We start from the raw sequence: 22158 nt of genomic DNA, 5'->3' as shown, positions 1-22158 counted from the left end.
CTGTCCACCTAAAGTCAACCCCAGGGCCCATGTGGTACCAGTACAGACAGACCTCACTGCTTGTCCTCTGACCTCCAGACAAGCACCACAGCATGCACACACTTACCACCTGACACACAGCCACACTAAATAAAAAGGAAATTCTACAGAAACAGAAGAAGGAAGGAAAAAAAAGAGAGGAGGCAGCCAAGCTGGCTGGCCAGCAAGCTGTTTTGTGGCTACAATCCCAGCACTAAACAGATAAGCCTGGATATGAGAACCTATGATTATGAGGAAGGAGGCCAAAGAAGAAATAGATAATTACAAGAGCATGAGAAAAAAAGGGAAGATCAGTCCCTGCCAAGTGTCAGGACTATTCCTGTAATTCTAGAAAATAGTGCATGCACACACGAAAATGCAAGTGTGAGGTTGGGCTGGGCTGTGTTATATGACAAGTCCCAGGGCATTGAGATCCTGTCTCAACAAAAAGAAAACAAACAAACTTTAAAAAGAAAAAGAAAAATCAAAATTAAGGCCAGGCTAGAAGGGAGCCTCAGTGGAAGAGCACATATGTATCCCTGGGTTTCATGCTGTACAATAAAGGAGGAAAAAAAAAAAATAGGAAGATTTCAGACAGACAACCTCATACATCCTGAAGGAACCAAACAAGGAGGGGGGAAAAAAAACCTGAGCCCAAAATGGATAGAAGGGAATAACGATGAAGATTAGGATGAACTGAATAAAATAGACTAGGGAAGCAGGAAAGAGCAGGGAAACCAAGCAACTGCTCCTCCTCACCCCTGACCCCACAGGAGGGGAGGTGACTAAGGAACAGGAAATGCTAATGGAAGGGATGACAGAGGAAACATTACAATAGGCAGTGCACACAAACAAACAAAACAGAGGATGAAGAAGTACACAGCCCATTATTAACTCAGAAGAAATGAATAAATTCATAAGCAGTGACAACCTACAAACACTTAACCATGAAAATAGAAAGTCTATATAATTCAGCAAAGGAGGGTGATTCAGCAATTAGAACAAACACATTTAAGAAAAACCCAAGAGTTACGGTTTCCAGGACTTATAGCTTCCATGCTTAGCTCTACTAATCATTTTGAGAATAAACATCAACCCAGGTCTGGTGGTGCCTTAAATCCCAGAGCATAGAAGGCAATCTCTGTGAGTCTGAGGCTATCTGGTCTTTACAGTAAGTTCCAGGCAAATCAGAGCTACAAAGTGAGACCTTGTCTCAAAAAAGAAAGAAAAAGAAAGGAAGAAAGGAGAGAGAGAGAGAGAGAGAGAGAGAGAGAGAGAGAGAGAGAGAGACACAAATCTAATATTAATCCTTCCCAAAATATCCCATAGTAAAACAGGCTGAGCATTCTGAACTGAAAAATACAAATTCCAAAAAATGAAATGTTAGGAGTAACTGACAGGACAACCCAAGTAGAAAACTGCATACCTGATCTCATGTGTTGAATTATAGTTAAAAGCCAAGCATACCTTAAGCATTGTATAAATTTCCTTCAGTCTTTATGATATGTCAAATATAACTGAACTCATATTTAAACTTTATTTCCACATCTAAGAAAACTCTTTATATATGTGTCTTAGGGTTTTACTGCTGTGAACAGACACTATGTCCAAGGTAACTCTTATGAGGACAACATTAATTGGGGCTGGCTTACAAATTCAGAGGTTCAGCCCATTACCATCTAGGTGGGAGCATGGCAGCAACCAGGCAGGCATGGTGCAGGAGGAGCTGAGAGTTCAACATCTTGTTCCGAAGGCAAACAGGAGAAGACTGGCTTCCAGGCAGCTAGGACAAGGGTCTTAAAACCCACATCCACAGTGACACACTTCCTCCAACAAGGCCACACCCACTCCACCAAAACCATACAACCAAATAGTACCACTCCCAAGGCCAAGCATATTCAGGCTACCACAATATGTAAACTGTACAAAAACTCTAAAATCTAAAGTGATTTTATCTAAAACAATCTCAGATAAAGGGAACTAAAGCTATTTTGCCTTCATATATATCTAATTTATTTCAGTTAGCAGATATAAGCTCACCAATGTAACTACAAACATCAAAATTCTTTTCTTTTTAAAGGATGGACAATATTAGTTACATATTTATAACACATTTTATCTTCCCATTCATTCATGTCTAGACATCTAGGGCTGCTTCTACATCTTGCTATGATGAATAATTCTACAATAACATGGCAGTTAGGTTTTGTCAACTTGACACACGGATACATGTACCTGGGAAAAGGTGTTTAAGAATCTCAGTGTAAGAAATGGACTCATCAGACTATTCTGGACATGTCTATCTGTGGGGCATTCTCTTAGTTGCTAACTGATGTTGGAGGTGATCCAGCCCACTCTAGGGGATGCTATTTCTAAGCATGTGGGCCTGGGATGGTAACCAAGCAAGCCAGCAGAACAACCCATTAGGAACCATTTCTCAGTGGTTTTTGCTTCAAGCTCCTTCCTTGAATTCCTGCCTCGACTCCTGTTCCTCTCCCAAGTTAGTTTTGGTCACTTTGTCACAGCAACAGAAAGAAAAACATACAATAATAACAGGAATACAGATAAGTCTTCATCACACTGATTTAACTCCTTTGCATAGACGTATGTTTTCTAGCTTATGGGGTAGTTCTAGCTTTTTGTGAAGTTTCAGTCGCTGTCTTTGAGAAAATTTAAAAATGTATGAAGACACACAAATGACCAAAAAATCACATCCTCAGTAGTCTTCAAAGAAATGCAGATGAAAGTCTCAATAAGGAGCTGGCAAAATGGCTCCATGATTAAGAGCGCTTGTTGCTCTTCCAGAGGACCACAGTTTGGTTTCTAGCACCCATATTGAGTGGCTCACTATCTACTTCAAGTCCAACTCCAGGAAACCTTGATATCTTCTAATCTCTCTGAGCACCCACAAGCATATTCACCTATGTGCATGTGCATACACATATATACACACACAAATAATAGCTCTTTTTAAAAACGCCATGAAATATTACTTCATACTTGTTAAAACAACTGTTATAAAAACATACTAAGGATCATATACTTCAGTGGTATACTACTATACTGGCATATATAATTAAGGCTACCAGCATGCATATATACACACACACACATACAGCCCCCACAACCAAAACACAAAAGATGACAAATACTGATCTTAATGGTCTTGAGGACTTCCCAAAACATGTTCATTCCATTCATCAGAATATTGGCAAATATCAAACAAAGCATAATACCAAGGCTCAGCACAAAAAAATTGTTTAAACACAGCAATAAAGAAATCTTAGAAGATCAAGAATGAGAATACTTTAGACTTATTGACACATAGGACATAAAAGATAAAGGACAATAAAAGCATGCTTTCAAAGCTTTAAAAGAAAACCATTTCAACCTAAAGTCTATACAAGTTTTCATTCACATTGATATATTTTAAAAGTATACCCCTTCCCTGTCTTTCCCTTCTCCCTTCTTCTCCCCATTTCTCTCTCTCAAACTAGGCAACCTAAACTGGCTTCAAACTCATAATGCTCCTGCCTCAGCCTCCTCAGCATGGAGATTACAGATGTAAGTTATCACACTGCTGATAACATTTTCAGACATGCCAAATCTCAATCAATTATCCTCTCTGAATTGTTTTTCTGAAGCTACTAAAAAATATGTTTAACCCAAATGAAGGTGAAAACTAGGAAAATCCTTAAGCACAGGCTAACACAGAGCTCCATGAGGGATTGAGAGTCATAAACAAGTCCCTGGAATGATGTTGCTATTGTCCCGGTAGGAAAATTCTCTGCAGGCTCTTGCGGCACACACTGGTCCCCTGGGCCAACATTATTCTGTAACATTCTGAAACACCTGGGCTAAGCCCAGCTGAAGCAAGCAGATGACGAAGGCCATGCTTCCTAAGATTACAGCAAGTAGCTAAGCCCTTTCTGTTACTGTGTGGCATCCGCCAGATACTTCCAGCACCATGATGTTCTGCTCAAATGCATGAGGCCACCCAACCTCTGAGATGGAGAATCAAAATAAATCCTTCCACCCTTAAGTTGTTGTCTTAGAGTTTTGGTCACAGCTACTAAAAATAACTAATACTAATGGTGAAGGGTGAAACCAGAATGACAACATCCACAACTAGTGAGGATATAATATTCAAATTTGAGTAGCTAGGAAGTTGCAAGCTAGAGTTCTCTAAGAAAAATCAAACGGACAAAATCCCTATTGTGTCTAAACACCTTAAACAACACAAACAAACAAAGGGAACAAATTACTAGTGCTAAATTAGACAAATAAAAAAAATTAGTAATCACTATATCCAAGGAAAACAAAAACTATGAAAGAAGTGACCTTAGTCATCAATGTCATTTAAAAATTCAAATACTAGTCACAAACTACTACATATCTGTACTGGGAGACTACAGAAACAGCACAGGAAATTGAGAAGCTCAATATGAGAGAAGCCTGTCACTTTAGAGACAAGAGGAGGAATAATATGATCGAGCAACAGTTACAAGCGACTGTCCTTGAAAACATGGAGTAACCATTACCAAACGTTATAAGGACAATAACGGATTTTTAAACAATCTGTTCTTACCTCAGGGGGCTCAGGTAGGCTGTCATCACTTGTCAGAGAATGGCCACTTGCAAAAGAAGCACAGTCTGAAATGTCCAGGGCTCCCTCATCTTCTTCACACTCACTAGGCCTACCAGGGTCTTCTGTGTCACTGTTAATCTCCCAGTCAATAACATGTAATTCATCTAAAAGATACATTTTTATTCTTATTAGTTTTATATCCCCTTAATATTTACTTTACAAACATATCCTCGGTGGTTGGTGTGCCCACAGCACAGGATGATTTACACAAACCAACAGTGAAAACTATTCACTTCCCTCTGTTCACGGTTCCGCCCAAATCTTACCCAACCTCAAATATAAGTGAACTGCTTTTACTCAATTGTTTTTGAATCCTTGTAGTTTCTCCAGCATGCTCAAGAAAATAAGATATAAATCACTGTTCCTATCTTATATGTCTTGATGGTTTCCAAATTAGGATAATGAAGAAATCACTCCTTATCAATACACAGAAAGCTGCCTTATTCTTCTACATAATTCAGCAGTCTAGGCTACCAATGAACCATGGTTTATTTATACAGTCCATTGTTAAAAGATAACTTAGGGCTAGAGAGATGGCTCAGTAGTAAGAACTACTGACTGCTCTTGCAGAAAACCTAGGTTCCACTCCTGGCACCCACATGGTTCTAAAATAAATGTCTGTAATTCCTACACCAAAAGGATCCAAGGCCTCTTTTGACTTCCATAAGTACTGAATGCATGTGTAAACAAACATGCATATACATAAAATAAAAATAAATAAATCTGAAAAAATTATTTTTTTAAATTAAAAGAAATAACTTCACCCAAGAATTTTATTCCAGAAATATCTTTCATCAATATATGGAAGCAAACTAATTTAGTTTCATTTTACCTCATAAACATAATCTCATTATAAATTTAGAAAATTTTAACACAGAAAGCTGAATTATGCACATGCATATACAGATAACTAAGTCTAATCTGCTAAGCCTATATAATTGAAAGCGGTTGTCCCAGGTAAAGTAAACCGTACGGTACGATACATAACACACATCTTTCCTACAATTCAAACTACGTGTACTCAGAGAGCTAAGATAATGAATCTCACTCAGTGAAAGAACATCATTCCCATCCACTAAGAGGAAGTAATAATTCATTATCAATGTGACAGATTTAGTACCTGACTGGAGGTTAAAGTTTTAAAGGAAAAATAATAGTAAATTTAAAATATAGTGCATGGGGCTGAAGAGTGGGCTCAGCAACAACTGTTGCCCTCCTACAGCACCAATCTTCTTTTAGTAAGTTGAAGAGCGCCTCCTGCTGGGTCCGTCCTGTGCCCCAAACTGAACTGAACCAGTCACACAGCTCTCGTACCCAAATCCCACGGGGAAGAGAGCTGGACCCTCAAAAGTGTGAAACTCCTGAAAACTCAGAGGAGACTACTGTCTGCACACACTCCCGACCTAAGAGGAAATCGCCTGGTGCCAGCTGTGTACCCTGGGCACAGGGACCTATAAACAGTCAGGGGGGCACGATTCAGGTTTCTGCCTGTGCTGAGCGCTGAAAGTCAGGCAACAGGAGCGCCTACACACCTGAGAGCAAAGCTCTCTGTTCCCAGATTCCGCTGCGAGAAAAGAGGTCTGCAGGAGTGCTGACACACAGGCTTCCAAGAAGGTCAAGTCACGGTCAGAGACAGCAAGACAAGCTAACACCAGAGACAACCTGACGGCAAGAGGCAAGCGGGGGACCTAAATAACAGAAACCAAGACTACATGGCATCATCAGAGCCCAGCTCTCACACTAAAGCAATTACTGGACAAGCAAGATAGAGATATAAAATCACATTTTATGATGATAATAGAGGACTTTAAGAAGGACATAAAAAAACACTTAAAGAAATACAGGACAACACAAGTAAACAAATAGAAGTCCTTAAAGAGGAAATACAAAAATTCCTTAAAGAATTACAGGAAAACACAAACAAACAAATGAAGGAATTGAACAAAATCATCCAGGACTTAAAAATGGAAATAGAAACAATAATGAAAGCACAAAGGGTGACAACCCTGGAGATAGAAACCTAGAAAAGAGATCAGGAGTCATAGATGCAAGCATCACAAACAGAATACAAGAGATAGAAGAGAGAATCTCAGGGGCAAAAGATACCATAAAAATATTGACACAATCATCAAAGATAATGTAAATCGCAAAAAGCTCCTAACCCAAAACATCCAGTAAATCCAGGACACAATGAGAAGATCGAACCTAAGGAAAATAGGTATAGAAGAGAGTAAAGACTCCCAACGAAAAGGGCCAGTAAATATCTTCAAATGAGTTATAGAAGAAAACTTCCCTAACTTAAAGAAAAAGATGCCCATTAACATACAAGAAGCCTACAGAACTCCAAATAGATTGGACCAGAAAAGAAATTCCTCCCATCACATAATGGTCAAAACACCAAATGCACAAAACAAAGAAAGAAGATTAAAAGCAGTAAGGGAAAAAGTCAAGTAACATGTAAAGGCAGACCAAGCAGAATTACACAGACTTCTCACCAGAGACTATGAAAGCCAGAAGATCCTGGACAGATGTCACACAGACCCTAAGAGAACACAAATGCCAGACCAGGCTACTATATCCAGCAAAACTCTCAATTAACATAGATGAAGAAACCAAGAAATTCCAGGACAAAACCAAATTTACATAATATCTTTCTACAAATTCAGCCCAACAAAGGATAATACATGGAAAATTCCAACACAAGGAAGGAAACTACACCCTAGAAAAAGCAAGAAATAATTTCCTTGCGATGAAACCAAAAGAAGAGGGACACACAAACATAATTCCACTTATAACAATGAAAATAACAGGAAGCAACGACCACTATTCCTTAATATCTCTTAACATCAATGGACTCAATTCCCCAATAAAAAGACATAGACTAACAGACTGAATACGTAAAGAGGACCCAGCATTTTGCTGCATGCAGGAAACACACCTCAGAGAAAAAGACAAACACTACCTCAGAAGAAAAGGCTGGAAAACAAATTTCCAAGCAAATGGTCCAAATTAAAAAGCTTGGAGTAGCCATTGTAATATTGAATAAAATCGACTTTCAACCAAAATTCATCAAAAAAGATAAGAAAGGACACTACACATTCATCAAAGAAAAAAATCCACCAAGATGAACTCTCAATCCTAAATATCTATGCTCCAAATACAAGGGCACCGACATTTATAAAAGAAACCTTACTAAAGCTCAAATCACACATTGCACCTCACACAATAGTAGAAGATTTCAACATCCCACTCTCATCAATGCTGGTAAGACCACCTAAGGCCACGGTGAGGACTTGGCCTGTGCTGTCACCGAGGGCCATGTCTGAGTCTGTGGCCCTGTAGCAGCAGAGGTCAACCAAAGGCCAAGCATATATCCCTGGTCTGTACTATCGCCTAAGACCATGTTGATGTCTGAGGGCTGTACAGAGCTATCCCCATCCCTTGCCTGGGCACCCTGAGAGAGCTGGCCCTCTAGGCATTAGAGTGGGGGAGCTGAACCCACCCCTGGTCAACTGCAATACTCAGGAAAGTAAGGCCAGTCCAGAGGGTGAGTCTGGGACAGCTGGCCCTACCACTCACCTCCAGTACAATGGCATGAACGAGAGAGGCGGGGTGGGAGGGGAGTAGGGGAGCGCTCTCTTGCCCCTCACCACTTGTGGCCCTGGGATCATAAGAGCAAGAAAGCTGCCCCTGCCCCTAACCTGGGCAGCACAGTAGAGCTGACCCTGGTGGTGGAGTTGCAGGTGAGCTGCCTCCAGGGTCATGAGAGCGAGAAAACTGGCCCTGTCCCTCACCAGCTGCAACACCTGGAAGAGCTGGACCCTATGCCTCATGTGGGCAGCAAATAGAGCTGGCCCTAGTTTTGGAGGTTATGAGTGAGCTACCAATGAAAGCATGGTATCAGGAAAGCTAAACCTGCCCCTTGCTGGGTTAGGCATTGGATGAACCAGCCAGAGTAGGACTAGAGGGCTCGCTCACCCTAGTGGTGTAGGTACAGGAGAGCTGGTGGGCTAGCCAGATCATATACCCCTCAAGCCCAGATTCAGGGCTTTGAGTTGGCCCACCCTTACACCTACACCATCAATGAACTGCTGGACTGCATGAAGGGGTTGGCACTACAGATCCAAAACTCCACAACACAGGACAACAACAAGATAACCTAGAGGAGTCCCAGTGAAGTTCCAGATAGTGTAGCAGAAGCCAGAGGCCTCAAACCAGACCAATGAGTCATTGAAATGAACACTGCAAGCAAAGAATTGTAGACAAATGGGTATACTGAGAAACACTGTGACACATGACAGCTTCCACAATGAGATGACTGGCTTTTGTTTCTTTTGTTTTGTTTTGTTTGGTGTGGGAGTTCAAAAGGGGGACAGAGAGATGAGTGGAATTGGGGTCATGATGTGAAATTCCCAAAGAACCAATAAAACGTTTTTAAAAAAGCAAAAACAAAATAAGAAGCCACTGTAATATCTATTTCTTAAAGTTGTCATGAGAAATATTATGCAAGAAAATGTTTCTAAAGGGCTAGATATATATGAACTCATAATTCAAACTAAATAAATTCATAATAAATACATAAAACTACTACTGAACCCAATATTTAACAGAAGCTAGACTTCCTACCAAACCAGCAATTTACCTTCACTGTCTTCTGGACATAAGACAATCCTGTCACCAAGCCTGTCAGCTCTAGGGCCATGCCCACCATCTCTTTGTAATTCAGGGAGTGTCCTATCTTCATCTGAGAAATCGCTTTCACTCGAACTCCATGTTATATTAGCAAGTTCACTGGCATTCTTACTTGTAGTTTCTGTTGCAGAAGAAGAAAAGACAAGTTCAGCTGGTAATTGTTACTTATCAAAATGACATTTTATGCATATTTTCCTTTTGTTTTGTGTTTCGGTTGTTGTTTTTTTGAGACAGGATTTGCTTTATATAGCTTTGGCTGTCCTGGAACTCACTCTGTAGATGAGGCTGTCCTCAAATTCAGAGATCTGCCTGCCTCTGCCTCAGGTGCGGGGCTGAGATTAAAGGTCTGGCTTTTATGCATATTATTTAGACAAAGCCACAAGTACAAAATCACTAAAGACAATGAAAACAAGGTGGTGTTCCACCTTCCTACAGTGTTCCATGAATAGTCCACAAGGATTCTCTCTGAATTTAAGGTAAGCTGGAGTTTAAATATGCTAGAAAACAGAAAGAGATAAATAAACAACCATGAACAAAGACTCAGACCCTAAACATTCTTTGCAAAATAATGTTCCCAGCTCTCAAAAAACATTTGTTCTTTAACCTACTAAATAAATGTGGTTGAGGTTATTTTGTTTATTTGCTTGATTTTTATTTTGGAGGATTTATGTTGTCACTGTTTTTTGAGATTTTATCTTGAAATTCTTACTAATAGGCTACTGTAAACTAATTTTAAAAACTACCAATTCTAGGACAGGCTTTACATACATTTTCCCACTGATCTCAATTCATAAGCCTTTCATATCTTTATCTTGGCTTAGCTATCACCATGTTATATATAAAGTACATAGGTATAAACTTTGAGCCTTTCAGCATATATTGTATATCATTTATGTAATAAAAAAAGCAATATTGTGAGTCAAGTACATTCTGGCCTAAAAAATTATCTCAAAAGAACACTTTGTAATTAAATACAAGTTTCAACTTATTTAATATTTAGTTTTCTCCCAAAGCTTAATATACAACTACAAAAATTATACATAAACCATATTTATTTAACAAAGCATGCCTTTTTTCTATACATCTTTTTTTTTTTTTTTTTTTTGGTTCTTTTTTTTTTTCGAGCTGGGGACCGAACCCAGGGCCTTACGCTTCCTAGGCAAGCGCTCTACCACTGAGCTAAATCCCCAACCCTTTTCTATACATCTTAAGAATTAAATATAAACTGATAAAAATATAAGAGCATTGGCATTAATAAAAATATAGAGGATCCTTCTGGTTTCTGTCTGCACCCATAGCTGACCCTGTACCACAGCTCTCTGTGCCAAGATCCTGCTGGGAAAGAGCTGGTCTCCCAAGAGTGCTGACACACCTGGGAGCACAGATGAAACCACCACTTCTGCTCCAAGGGACCCTACTGGAGCCCCCAGCCACAGGAGCTGAGCAGCAGTTGGGGACAGGATTCTTCCGGTTTCCTCCTGCAAGCTGAGCCGACCCTGAGCCATCACCCTCTATGCCCAGATACCCTTGGGAGAGAGCTGGTCTCCCAGGAGTACTGGCACACCTGAGAATGCAGGAGGTTCAATCCACTGACAAAGACAGCAAGAGCAGCTAATACCAGAGATAACCAGACAGGGAGAGTCAAGTGCAAGAACATAAGTAACAGAAACCAAGACCACTTGGCATCTTCAGAACACAGTTCTCCCACCACAGAAAGTCTAGGATGCCCCAACATACTGGAAAAGCAAGATTCTGATTTCAAATCACATCTCTAGCCAAGGTTCTGAAAAAGGTCTATCTTCCCAAAACAGTCAAGCTTCATTGTCTAAGAACCCTCAGCACCAACAGCAGCCTCAAGAATATAATCTGAAATGCCAAGCTGCAAGCTTTCACCCAGAAGAACCAATTCCATATTAATATCACAGAGCTCAAAATATCTGGATTCTTGGATGTCTTGTTACAAAGATAACATCAATCCCTAATTTTTGTGAATGGAGTTGCCTTGTATTTGTAGTTAGGTAATGTCCATAACTAATTTACCAAGCAAACAGTTTGTAGCAGTTGTTCCTATAGTATAAATCATGTTCATTTTCCATATGAAAATGTTTTGTGGTACTAAAATTCAAACCAGAGCATTTGTTTGTTTATTTATTCATTATCTGCCTGATGCTCTAAACCTGAGCTATCCTACTAGATCAGTAGTTCTCAAACTTCCCAATGCTATGACCCTATAATAATACAGTGCCTCATGTGGTGACCCTAAATATAAAGTTATTTTTGTTGCTACTTCACAACTGTGATTTTGCTAGTTATGAGTTGTAAAGTAAATATCTGTCTTTTCCAGTGGTCTTAGGAGACCCCATGGAGGGGTCATTCACTTGAAAGGGTCATGTCCTACAGGTTGAGAACTGCTGGATTAGATTCTATGATTAAAATAAACCTAGTAAGTGGTAACGGTGGCACAGAAATTGGAGTGAACAAGCAGCTTGAGACCCATGCCTCACGGGCCAGGAACCAGAGGCCAGATAACCCAGAGACAGGACCGTCATATAACAGTCATCAGAGAGGCTCTATCTAGCAATAGATGGGGACAGATGCAGAGAGCCTGCACGGGTCTGACCTAGTCCCTCTGCGTATATGCTATGGTGTGTAGCTTGGTCTTCTTGTGGGACTCCTAACAGAGAAAGCAGCGGCTGTCTCTGACTCCATTGCCTGCTTTTGGACTCTTTTCTTCCTACTGAGTGGCCTCTCCCACCCTTAATATGAAGGAAGACAGCTAGGATTATTGCAGCTTGACATGCCATGTTTGATTGATATCCCTGGGAGGCCTGACCTTTCCTGAAGGAAAATAAAGGAGGAGTGGATGGGGGTTGGGAGGAGAGACAGAAAGGAGAGGAGAAAGGGAAACTGTGGTTGGGATATAATATATGAAAGAATAAATTAAAAATTATTAAAAAAAAAAAAGAGTAAACCCAGTAAGGGTACCGAAAATGTAAGTAATCACCAGCAAGACCTGGAAGACTTGAGTAGACCGTGATTGAGATGAATCAAAAATATCTTCTATATTCGTTGCTTTTAACCCTGAATATACAAACTATCCAAACTGACATTTTAAAAAGGTTTTTTAAAAATCACTGAAAAATAGCCCTAGGCTCATTGTCAATAAATCAATGTGTTAGTTTTTGGGAATTTAGTTAGGTGATAGAATGCCTGCATACAAGTCTAAGACCCCAAAGCTCGGTCTCCAAACTAAGAGGTTAAAAAAAAAAAGCACAATTTTTACCTGTCTTTGGTCTTGGAGGTAATTCCAGGTGCTTTTCAGTAATACCTGTCTTTTCGCTTGCTAATGGCTGCAGGCAAAATAATAATAAAAATAATTTAACTTACATGATTCATGTGGAAAAGGCTAAACATTACCAATACTATTTGTAAAATATTCAGTATTAAATTACACTCTCCTTGACACAGCCCTCTGCATTTTTTTTTTACTATTCACCAAATGAGTATCCCTAAAACATGTAGCCCTTAGAGACATGCAAATTTGTTTTCATATTTTTCAGGACTCTAAGCTGAACTGTTGAAACATTTCACACAATAGTCAATGTCAATGACTACCACTTATCACTACCTTCAACCATACTATCTTAGTTTATAAAAGTGTGCCTTTATAATTCACAACATATATAAAAATTGACTGGAACTAGACTGACAAGAGATTCTGAACATACACACATTTCATAAGTACACTCTTTATAAAGTGTACTCAACAATTTCATACCTGACAGCATTCTTACTGTGCAAAGATCCTACAGAGACTAAGGAAGAAAACACTAACTTGGTAAAATTATTAAAGGAATTCAAAGCATGAAAAAGAAAAGTAGTGCTTTGAAAAATAAGAGAATTCCAAAGAAACTAGCTACGACAGGCTAGATACTCAGGACCTTCTGCATTCATGCCATTTTTATAGCTCTCTTACCAGGGTCTCAGAGGTGTCCTGAAATCCTTCTCCACACTTGAGCCATGATTTAGAGAGAGAGTCTGCTGCTTCCACTGTCTTGAAATTTGCCCTTCTCAACTGCTGTGACCTCTCTTCTAGAAAAAATGGGTGTTCTATACACCAACTCCTTTTCCTCTGCAGAAGTGATTTTTAAAGAAAAAAAAAACTTTGTTATAATAAATACAATTAGCAATTTAGAACCCAAAAAATGCCTCTGAACCTTAACAGGGATATAAATAGCAACTAGATAGTAAAGCCAACATCTCATTAGATGCCGAAAAAGCATTTGACAAAATACAACACCCCTTCATGTTAAAAGTATTGGAGAGATCAAGAATTCAAGGCTCATACCTAAACATAATAAAAGCAATATACAGCAAACTAACAGCCAATATCAAATTAAATGGAGAGATACTTGAAGCAATCCCACTGAAACCAGGGATAAGACAAGTATGCCCACTTCCCCCCTACCCATCCCTGTATCTATTCAATATAATACTCGAAGTTCTAGCCAGAGCAATAGACAACAAAAGGAGATCAAAGGGATACAAACTGGCAAAGAAGTCAAGGGGTCACTATTTGCAGATGACATGATAGTATACATAAGCAACCCAAAAAATTCTACCAGAGAACCTCTACAGCTGACAAACAACTCCAGCAAAGTGACTTGATATAAAAATAACTCAAACAAATCAGTAGCTTCCTTTATACAAATAATAAGCGGGCTGAGAAAGACATTAAGGAAACAACACCCTTCACAATAGTCATAAATAATATAAAATATATTGCGGTAACTCTAACCAAACAAGTGAAAGATTTGTATGACAAGAACTTCAAGTCTCTCAAGAAAAGAAATTGAAGAAGACCTCAGAAAATGGAGAGATCTCCCATGTTCATGGATTGCTAGAATTAACATAGTAAAAATGGCCATCCTACCAAAAACAATCTACAGATTCAATGCAATCCCTATCCAAATTCCAACACAATTCTTCAAAGACATAAAAAGAGCAATTCTCAATTTCATATGAAAAAAAAAACAGGATAGCAAAAATAATTTTTAACAATAAAAGAACTTCCAGTGGGAATCACTATCCCTGACCCTAAGCTATACTATAGAGCAATAATGATAAAAACTGCATGGTGTTGGTACAGAGCCAGACAGGTCGACCAATGGAATAGAACTAAAGACCCAGAAATAAAACTACTCCTGATCTTTGACAAAGAAGCCAAAAATATACAATAAAAAAAAAAGAAAGCATCTTCAATAAATGGTGCTGGTCTAACTGGCAGTTGGTACATAGAAAAATAAAAATAGATCCATATTTGCCACCTTGCACAAAGCTCAAGTCCAAGTGAATCTAGGACCTCAAATAAAACCTGATACATTGACTCTATCTAATAGAAGAGAAAGTGGGAAAGAGCCTCAAACTCATGGGGCGGGGGGTTCTAAATAGAACTCCAATGGCTTAGGCCCTAATATCAAGAATTGATAAATAGAACCTCATGAAACTGAAAAGCTTCTATAAGGCAAAGGACATAGTCAATAGGACAAATCAGAAACTCTACCTCTATAGATTGAGAAAAAAAATCTTCACTAACCCCACATCCGATAGAGGGCTAATATCCAAAATATATAAAGAACTCAAGATGCTAACCTCCAAAGTAACAAAACACCTAGTCGAAAATGGGCTATAGAGCTAAACAGAGAGTTCACAACAGAAGGATCTCAAATGGACGAGAAGCACTTGCTCAAAGTGCTTGCTTCCTTAGTGATCAGGAAAATACAAATTAAAACGACCCTGAGATTCTACCTTACACCAATCATGATGGCTAAGATCAAAAACTCAGGTGACAGCACATGTTGGCAAGGATGTAGAGAAAAAGAAACATTCCTCCATTACTGGTGGGATTGCAAACTGGTATAACCACTCTAGAAATCAGTCTGGAGGTTCCTCAGAAAATTGGAAATACATCTACCTGAAGACTCAGCTACACCACTCTTCCGCATAAACCTAGAAGATGCCCCACCATGCCGCAGGGACACATGTTTCACTATGTTCATATCGGCCTTATTTGTGATAGCCAGAAGCTGGAAACAACCCAGATGTCCCTCAACTGAAGAATGGATACAGGAAATGTGGTTCATTTACACAATAGAATACTATTTAGCTATTAAGAATGAGGGCACCGGGGCTGGAGAGATGGCTCAGTGGTTAAGAGCACCCGACTGCTCTTCCAGAGGTCCTGAGTTCAATTCCCAGCAACCACATGGTGGCTCACAACCATCTGTAAAGAGATCTGATGCCCTCTTCTGGTGTATCTGAAGACAGCTACAGTGTACTTATATATAATAAATGAATAAATAAATCTTTAAAAAAAAAAAAAAAGAATGAGGGCACCATAAGTATTGCAGGCAAATGTATGGAACTAGAAAATATCATCTTGAATGAAATTACTCAGACCCAAAAGGACATCCATGGTATGTACTCACTAATAAGTGGATATTAACCAAAACCTCACAGAATACCCAGGATACAATCCCCAGAACTAAAGATTAACAAGCCAAAGGGCCCAAGTGAGGATGGTCAATCCCACTTGGGAGGGAGAAGAAAGCAATCATGTGGGGCAGAGGAGGGAAGGACCTGTGGAGGAAAAGGGACAGGGAGGGGAGAAGGGGAAAATGATCAGGTACTGGGGGGTGGGGGAACAGAAGTGAAGCCCTGAATGCAAACAGGCAACTTCAGGAGGTAGGAGGTGGTGGGACCCTCTAGAATGTACCAGAGACCTGATTGGTGAGAGACACTCAGGACTCAGCTAGGGAACCTTAGATGAAATGCCAAACAGTGGGGAGAGGGAACTTATAGAGTCCACCTCCACTAGAAAGACAGGACATCAAGTAGAGGGGTGGAGATGCCATCCCACAGCCATTATAAAGATCCACCAAACTTCTACCTAAACAGCTTTCTTTCTTCCCTATGCTCCTATTGTCTAAAATTAACCCTATTCTAATAGAACTCAATCCTTCTAGAACAGTGAGAGACTCTTAACTTTCTGATAGCTCCTTCTCTTCTGCCTTCTTGAAAATCAAAAGCCATACTTCAGTTCAAATGAAAGTTCACACTGTGTAAATAATGTCTACCAAGTGATAGCCATCGAGCAAGAGGCACTTAACAAAAAGATCTGGTGATGAGAACCGGAAGTGGTGTTGGAGACGTCCTGGCCAGTTTTATGTCAACTTCATACAAGCTATGGATATCCGAGAAGAGGGAACCTCAATTAAGAAAAAAAGCCTACATAAGATCAGGCTGTAGGCAAACCCGTCTGGCATTTTCTTAATTAGTGATTAGTGGGGGAGGGCCCAGCCAATTGTGCAAGGTGAGACTCCTAGGCTGTTGGTCCTGGTTTTTATGAGAGCAGGCTGAGCATGCCGTGAGGAGCAAGTCAGTAAGCAGCACTCCTCCATGGCCTCTGGGTCAGATCCTGCCTCTAAGTTCCTGCCCTGCTTAAGTTCCCGTCCTGACTTCTTTTGATGACGCACTGTGATATGGAAGTATCAACCTTTCCTCCCAAAGTTGCTTTTGGTCACGGTGTTTCATCACAACAATAGTAATCCTAAGTCAGAAGGTGCCATCAAAAAAAGGTCATTTTCCTTATTGCTCTTATATGTGATCTTTAAAAGTCTATCCTTACTCTTTAAATGTGCTCACATTTTACTGTAGGATGCACATCTCACAAGAGTTTCATTAGTTTGGAAATATCTCTCTGGCTGATATTTAGATTAATAATATCTTGTCAAGTCCTCTATGACCAGGAAGTTGAAGAGCTGAAGCTGATATTCAAAATTTCTAATCAGGGTATTTCCACACGTTTCTTCACACTAGGACACTTGCAAGTTCATCAGATAGTTGCTGGTAATGGCGGTTGCTCTAAGCAGCATACATTGGAGACATCATTCCTAGTTGTATTTATTCTACGGAATCAAAAGCATAGACACAAATAATCCCAAATCTAGTCATGAAACTGTTAAGAATGAAACACACAAAATTCCGTCGGTTTACGAAAGAAAGCGCCTAACTGAGAACGAGAGGGAAAAGGCAGGCTTTGCTACCTGTAATAAGCAGAAGTGGGGGAGGAGGGGGATTACTTCAAATCAAGAATATAAGCAAACACCAAGTCAAAAAGAACAATAACAAGAAGTCTAACTTACCTGAGGATAAATAACAAGAGCTCTAAACTTAAGAATTAAACCTGGACATATTATGGAAAGTGTGAAAGATAGCATGAACACAAAGCAAGATCTGAGAGACAACCTGAGCATAAAATCCTAATTTCTTTTTACTTGACTGCTGTGTATACTGGGCAAATCACTTAACCTCCTGCTAGGAGTCACTTTCATCATCCAAAAAATGAGACAAAAAATATCCTTTAATTAATTAATTAATTAATTTAATTAATTAAATAATCCTTTGAAGAAGTTCAAAGGATTGAGAAAAGGATTAAACGAAGCTTGATGTGGTGGCTGGCATTTAGACTCCCAGCAATGGGAAGGTAGAGGTAGGATGATCACTGCAGGTCTCAGCCCAGCCTCATCTACATACTAAGTTCCAAGCCTGCCATAAGCCCTGTTCCCTCCACCAAAAGCAAATTAATTAGATAATTAATTAGATAATAGCTAATTAATTAAATGAAAACCAGGTGTGGTGGCATATGCTACTTGTAATCCCAGTAATTGAAATGTAGATCCAGAATGATGAGTTCCAGGTCACTAAACAGTGAATTCGGAGCCAGCCTGTGTTATATGAGCCTGATTCACTTGCTGTTGACAAAGTTGTGAGACACCCTACGGAAATAACAAACTGAAACTTACCAACCCCCACCTCAGTGAACTTGGGAGAAGACTCTGGGAAACTTGGGGTACAACCATAAGGTTAAGCTACACTTAGAATCTTGATAGCCATACTTGTTGAAAGCTGCTTCACTTTTGAGGCAATCTTTATATAACAATTAAGAAACACAACTACTGAAAAGAAAAACTATTGAATAATAAAATGAAGAGGGCAGAAAGAAATAACAAAAACAACAGATTTCTAAGGAAAAATCGTTAGGGCCTGGTAAACTAAACAAATAATTTCATAATACATTGTTTATACAGTTGTGACAGCTAAAATCAATGTAAAAGACTCCAGGGCAAGTTCTTAAAGTTGAGAAAAAGCACAGTCAAAATTTGGAGCTGGGCAGTAAGGAAAATTAAATAAGCATCTATGAAGGTGAATTAGGACTTTAGGGACGCTTAAATAAATGTATACTGGTGGCAAGGGTATCGAGGGCTGCAATAATTAATTTATGTTAGATTTAGAAATGTTTTAATTCCTTGGGTTTTTTTTTTCACATTTTAGTCTTTCTGAAATAATTAGTCTTTTAAGTTATACGTGCTTTAACTCCCTAAATCAGCCACAAAGTTCGCAGTGTGGTCTTTCAGGGCTATCTGCGAAATAAGTAAGAATGGTACTGCTAAAGGAGTTGAAGCTTTTAGTGAAATAAAGAGCAAGCCAAGGTATGAGGCACCGTTTGCTGTTCTAAATTTTAAGTATTACGAAGCAAACGTCTGTAAGTGAGAATCTTTGAAAAGGCAAATATCCGAGAGGCACACAATGACGGAGAAATGAAAATCCACCAAGTATCCACCAAGTAACAACAGTTCCTACACTCCGTGCCTATGGTACACAGAGACCGCGGGAGCCACCGGAGAAACACATCCTCTTAGAAAGTTTGGGCGGGAAAGCAAAGTGTAACGAAGGATGCCTGGAGCGAGTCAGAAGAGATTCTCCAATACCCACTACACTCTTAGTGTGTTGAGCAACAGAATAAAACGGAGGCAAGTGAACTGCCAGGCGCCAGCTCACACACTCATTCCGAAGGTTTCCAGAACCACTCAGCGCAGACCTGGGCAGAGCCAGAGAAACCTGCCCAGTCCGACGAGCCACTAACGGGCTCGGGCCGATCAGATTGGGCGCACCAGCTCCCTTCACGCGACCAGGGGCAGGGGTGAGAAGCCCACGGAGGTTGCGCGCCGGCCCTCTGCTTCCAAAGCAACAGCACGTCGTACCTTGGACACGCCGGGGCGGCGGGTTCCAGACATGTTTTACAAGCACAGTCCGCCCCTCTCACTCTCAGCCCCTTCCGGAAGCCATTCCCTCCCCCCGGAAGCCCCGCCCCCTTTCCTCCGAAGCCACCTCCCCCAGAGCCGCCCCTTCCCGCGCCCCGCCCCTTGTGAAAGCCCAGTCTCGAGTTCCACAGACTCAAGCGGAAGGATCTGCTGTTCTAGGCTCATCCTCTCCCTTTGGGGAGCTTAGAAGTTTGATCTACAGGTCACCCGCTCTCCTAGCTAAGCAAGACCTTAGAGCAGTAACCAGGATCGAGATGTTATATTTCAAATTGTGTTTTGTACAGCAACACTGGGCCGTAAAATAAGACCCCCAAATAAACTAGAATTCAATAATTATTGTTAATTAGTAATAAAACATAAGCCAGGGAAATGAATAGTACTTCCCTACCTAATGAGGAATTCTTAAATATCAAATTCACAAATATCAAGAGCAAAGATTTTAGCGGATTTGTTATGAAGTAGATTTCACATACTGTAGATCTAAGGAAAAGCCAGAGAGCTTACATGCTTAACCTTCTAGATGCTGGTTCAGAGATTACTTTAATTTGGAAGATGAATTCGTTCTTTGGATATCTTAAAGCACTTGAACATAGTTGTCTATGTGTGTTCAAACCAACAGGACAGAGAACTGGTATTTGAGTGGAAACTGGATTAACAGAACAGTCTAAAGATTTCTAGTGTTGAAAAAATACTAAATAATTCCTTGTTAAGAATGTGTTAGAACAGGACCTGAGTAGAAACTGGGTTAACAGAGGAACACTCTGTAAAGATATATATTGAAAAAATATTAAATAATTTATATTGTTGGAAAATTGGGGTGGACAACAGAAAGGATTCTCAAAGTTATATTCACAGATATGTACAGAAGAGGAGATTAGAGCCTGGGTAGTGACTCCATTCTCTAACCAAAAGATAGGAAGATGGGAAACAAGACCCTTAGTGAATTAAAGATACTACTGCAAGTGAAGCAGTTTTTAATATACCATTCTGCAAAAGGGGACTCCAGCATAGGGGGGAAAGGACGTAATGACTAGCTTACTGACTTAGCACAAGACCGTGGGATTTTCTGTCTGCTTTGAGTTTCCATTTGTTGTTCCATTGGTTAGGTTAGTTTGTTTTTTGTTTTTTGTTTTTTGTTTGTTTGTTTGTTTTTTTGAGACAGAATCTCTCTCTACATAGCACTGACTAACCTAGAACTCACCGTATAGACCAAGCTGGCCTCGATCTCAGAGATTTTCCTGCCTCTGTCTCCTAAGTGCTGAGATTAGTGCTGTGCACTACCACACCTGACAAAACAATATTTGTTGTTGCTGTTGTTGTTCGTTTGTTTGTTTGTTTTTAAGTCCTGCCCTTCTTCTCCCATGGGCCCACACTTTAGAGAAGTATAATTTCTGCATCCTTCTAGCATGATGCCTTTCCCAAACTCCTAGTTCAAGATCTCATGAGTACTCCTGAGCTTGAATACCTTGGTTTCTGATGTGAGCCTAATCACATTGCCTGCAGGTTTTTCAATCTGGAGGTCTGAGACAAATGGGCACCACTTAAATGTTGTCCTTATAAGAGTTGCCTTAGTCATGATACCTGTTCACAGCAGTAAAATCCTAACTAAGATACCATCTTGGGCATCACATGTACTTCACAAATATAGTCATATACAATGTTTATTTAGCTTACTTTGTTCCTCAAGGAGATTTATGTATCTATGCTTATTGTGCACATGGAATTATTAACTCAATAACCAGAATACCGCCAGAGTAAGTTTTCACTAAGTTGTGGTGTACTTAAACATGCGTAAAATAAACATGGAGTCAGACTCTAATTGTTGGAACGAACACTGAGTTCAGTTCACTGAGTGGTGCTGAGCTGAACTGCCTTCTTGTTTCCCATGGATCATCTCTCTGCTAGCAGTGGAGGTCACAGTGACATGGGTACATATTTAAACAAAATTATCTACATGTAGACATATATCAATATACACTTATATGAATATACACATATACACAAATAAATAAACAGCATGTACATACTCATAAGCATTCACATGCATACACACAAAAATATGCACAAGTACATGAAAATAAATATACACATCTAAACATATACATATACCCATGCACACAGATAAATATATATACATATACACCCTCACAGAAACATGCACAAGTTGCCAAATACATTATATATAGATGTACACACACAAATTTAAATATAAACCCATATACAGATGAATACACATATATACATGCATACATATAAACAAATATTCATGGGCACTCATAAATATATTGTACACAAATACATAAGCATTCACATGTACATATACAAGCACAAATATACACATGTACACACATAAACATAATGTATGTCTTTGTCAAAAATCAGGTTTGTATATTCATTTGAATATATGTCTGGATCTTCTATTAGATTGCTATGGTAGTTTGAGTAGGAATGTCCCCTAGTCAGGATTCTCTAGAGAAACAAAACTTATAGAATGAATCTCTCTCTAAATATACATTGAAGGAGATTTATAAGAATGACTTACAGACTATGGTCCAACTAATCCACAAATCGCTAGCTATGAACAGAAAGTCCAAGAATCTGTTAGTTGTTCAGTCCTTGGGGATGGATGTCTAGGCT

The 22158-nt window shown here is 39.6% G+C and overlaps 1 protein-coding gene across 1 annotated transcript in view; it reads right to left on the bottom strand.

Moving 5' to 3' along the window:
- Spidr (scaffold protein involved in DNA repair) overlaps window positions 1-19547 on the bottom strand; it is a 221964-nt gene extending 202417 nt beyond the window's left edge. Inside the window, exons 1-5 of the mRNA XM_032899807.1 lie at window positions 19462-19547; window positions 13335-13490; window positions 12642-12708; window positions 9309-9479; window positions 4607-4770 (exon numbers count right to left, since the gene is read on the bottom strand). Of these exons, the coding sequence (XP_032755698.1) occupies window positions 4607-4770; window positions 9309-9479; window positions 12642-12708; window positions 13335-13490; window positions 19462-19494 (591 nt within the window). The 5' untranslated portion in view covers window positions 19495-19547. The remainder of the gene's footprint in view (window positions 1-4606; window positions 4771-9308; window positions 9480-12641; window positions 12709-13334; window positions 13491-19461) is intronic.
- Window positions 19548-22158: the final 2611 nt, after the last annotated feature.

The sequence above is a fragment of the Rattus rattus genome, chromosome 4 (genome assembly GCF_011064425.1).
Source record: "Rattus rattus isolate New Zealand chromosome 4, Rrattus_CSIRO_v1, whole genome shotgun sequence".
In the NCBI taxonomy this organism is placed as follows: Eukaryota; Metazoa; Chordata; class Mammalia; order Rodentia; family Muridae; genus Rattus; species Rattus rattus.
The sequence above is the reverse complement of the archived record's forward strand: the minus strand, read 5'-3'. Positions and strand labels throughout refer to the sequence as shown.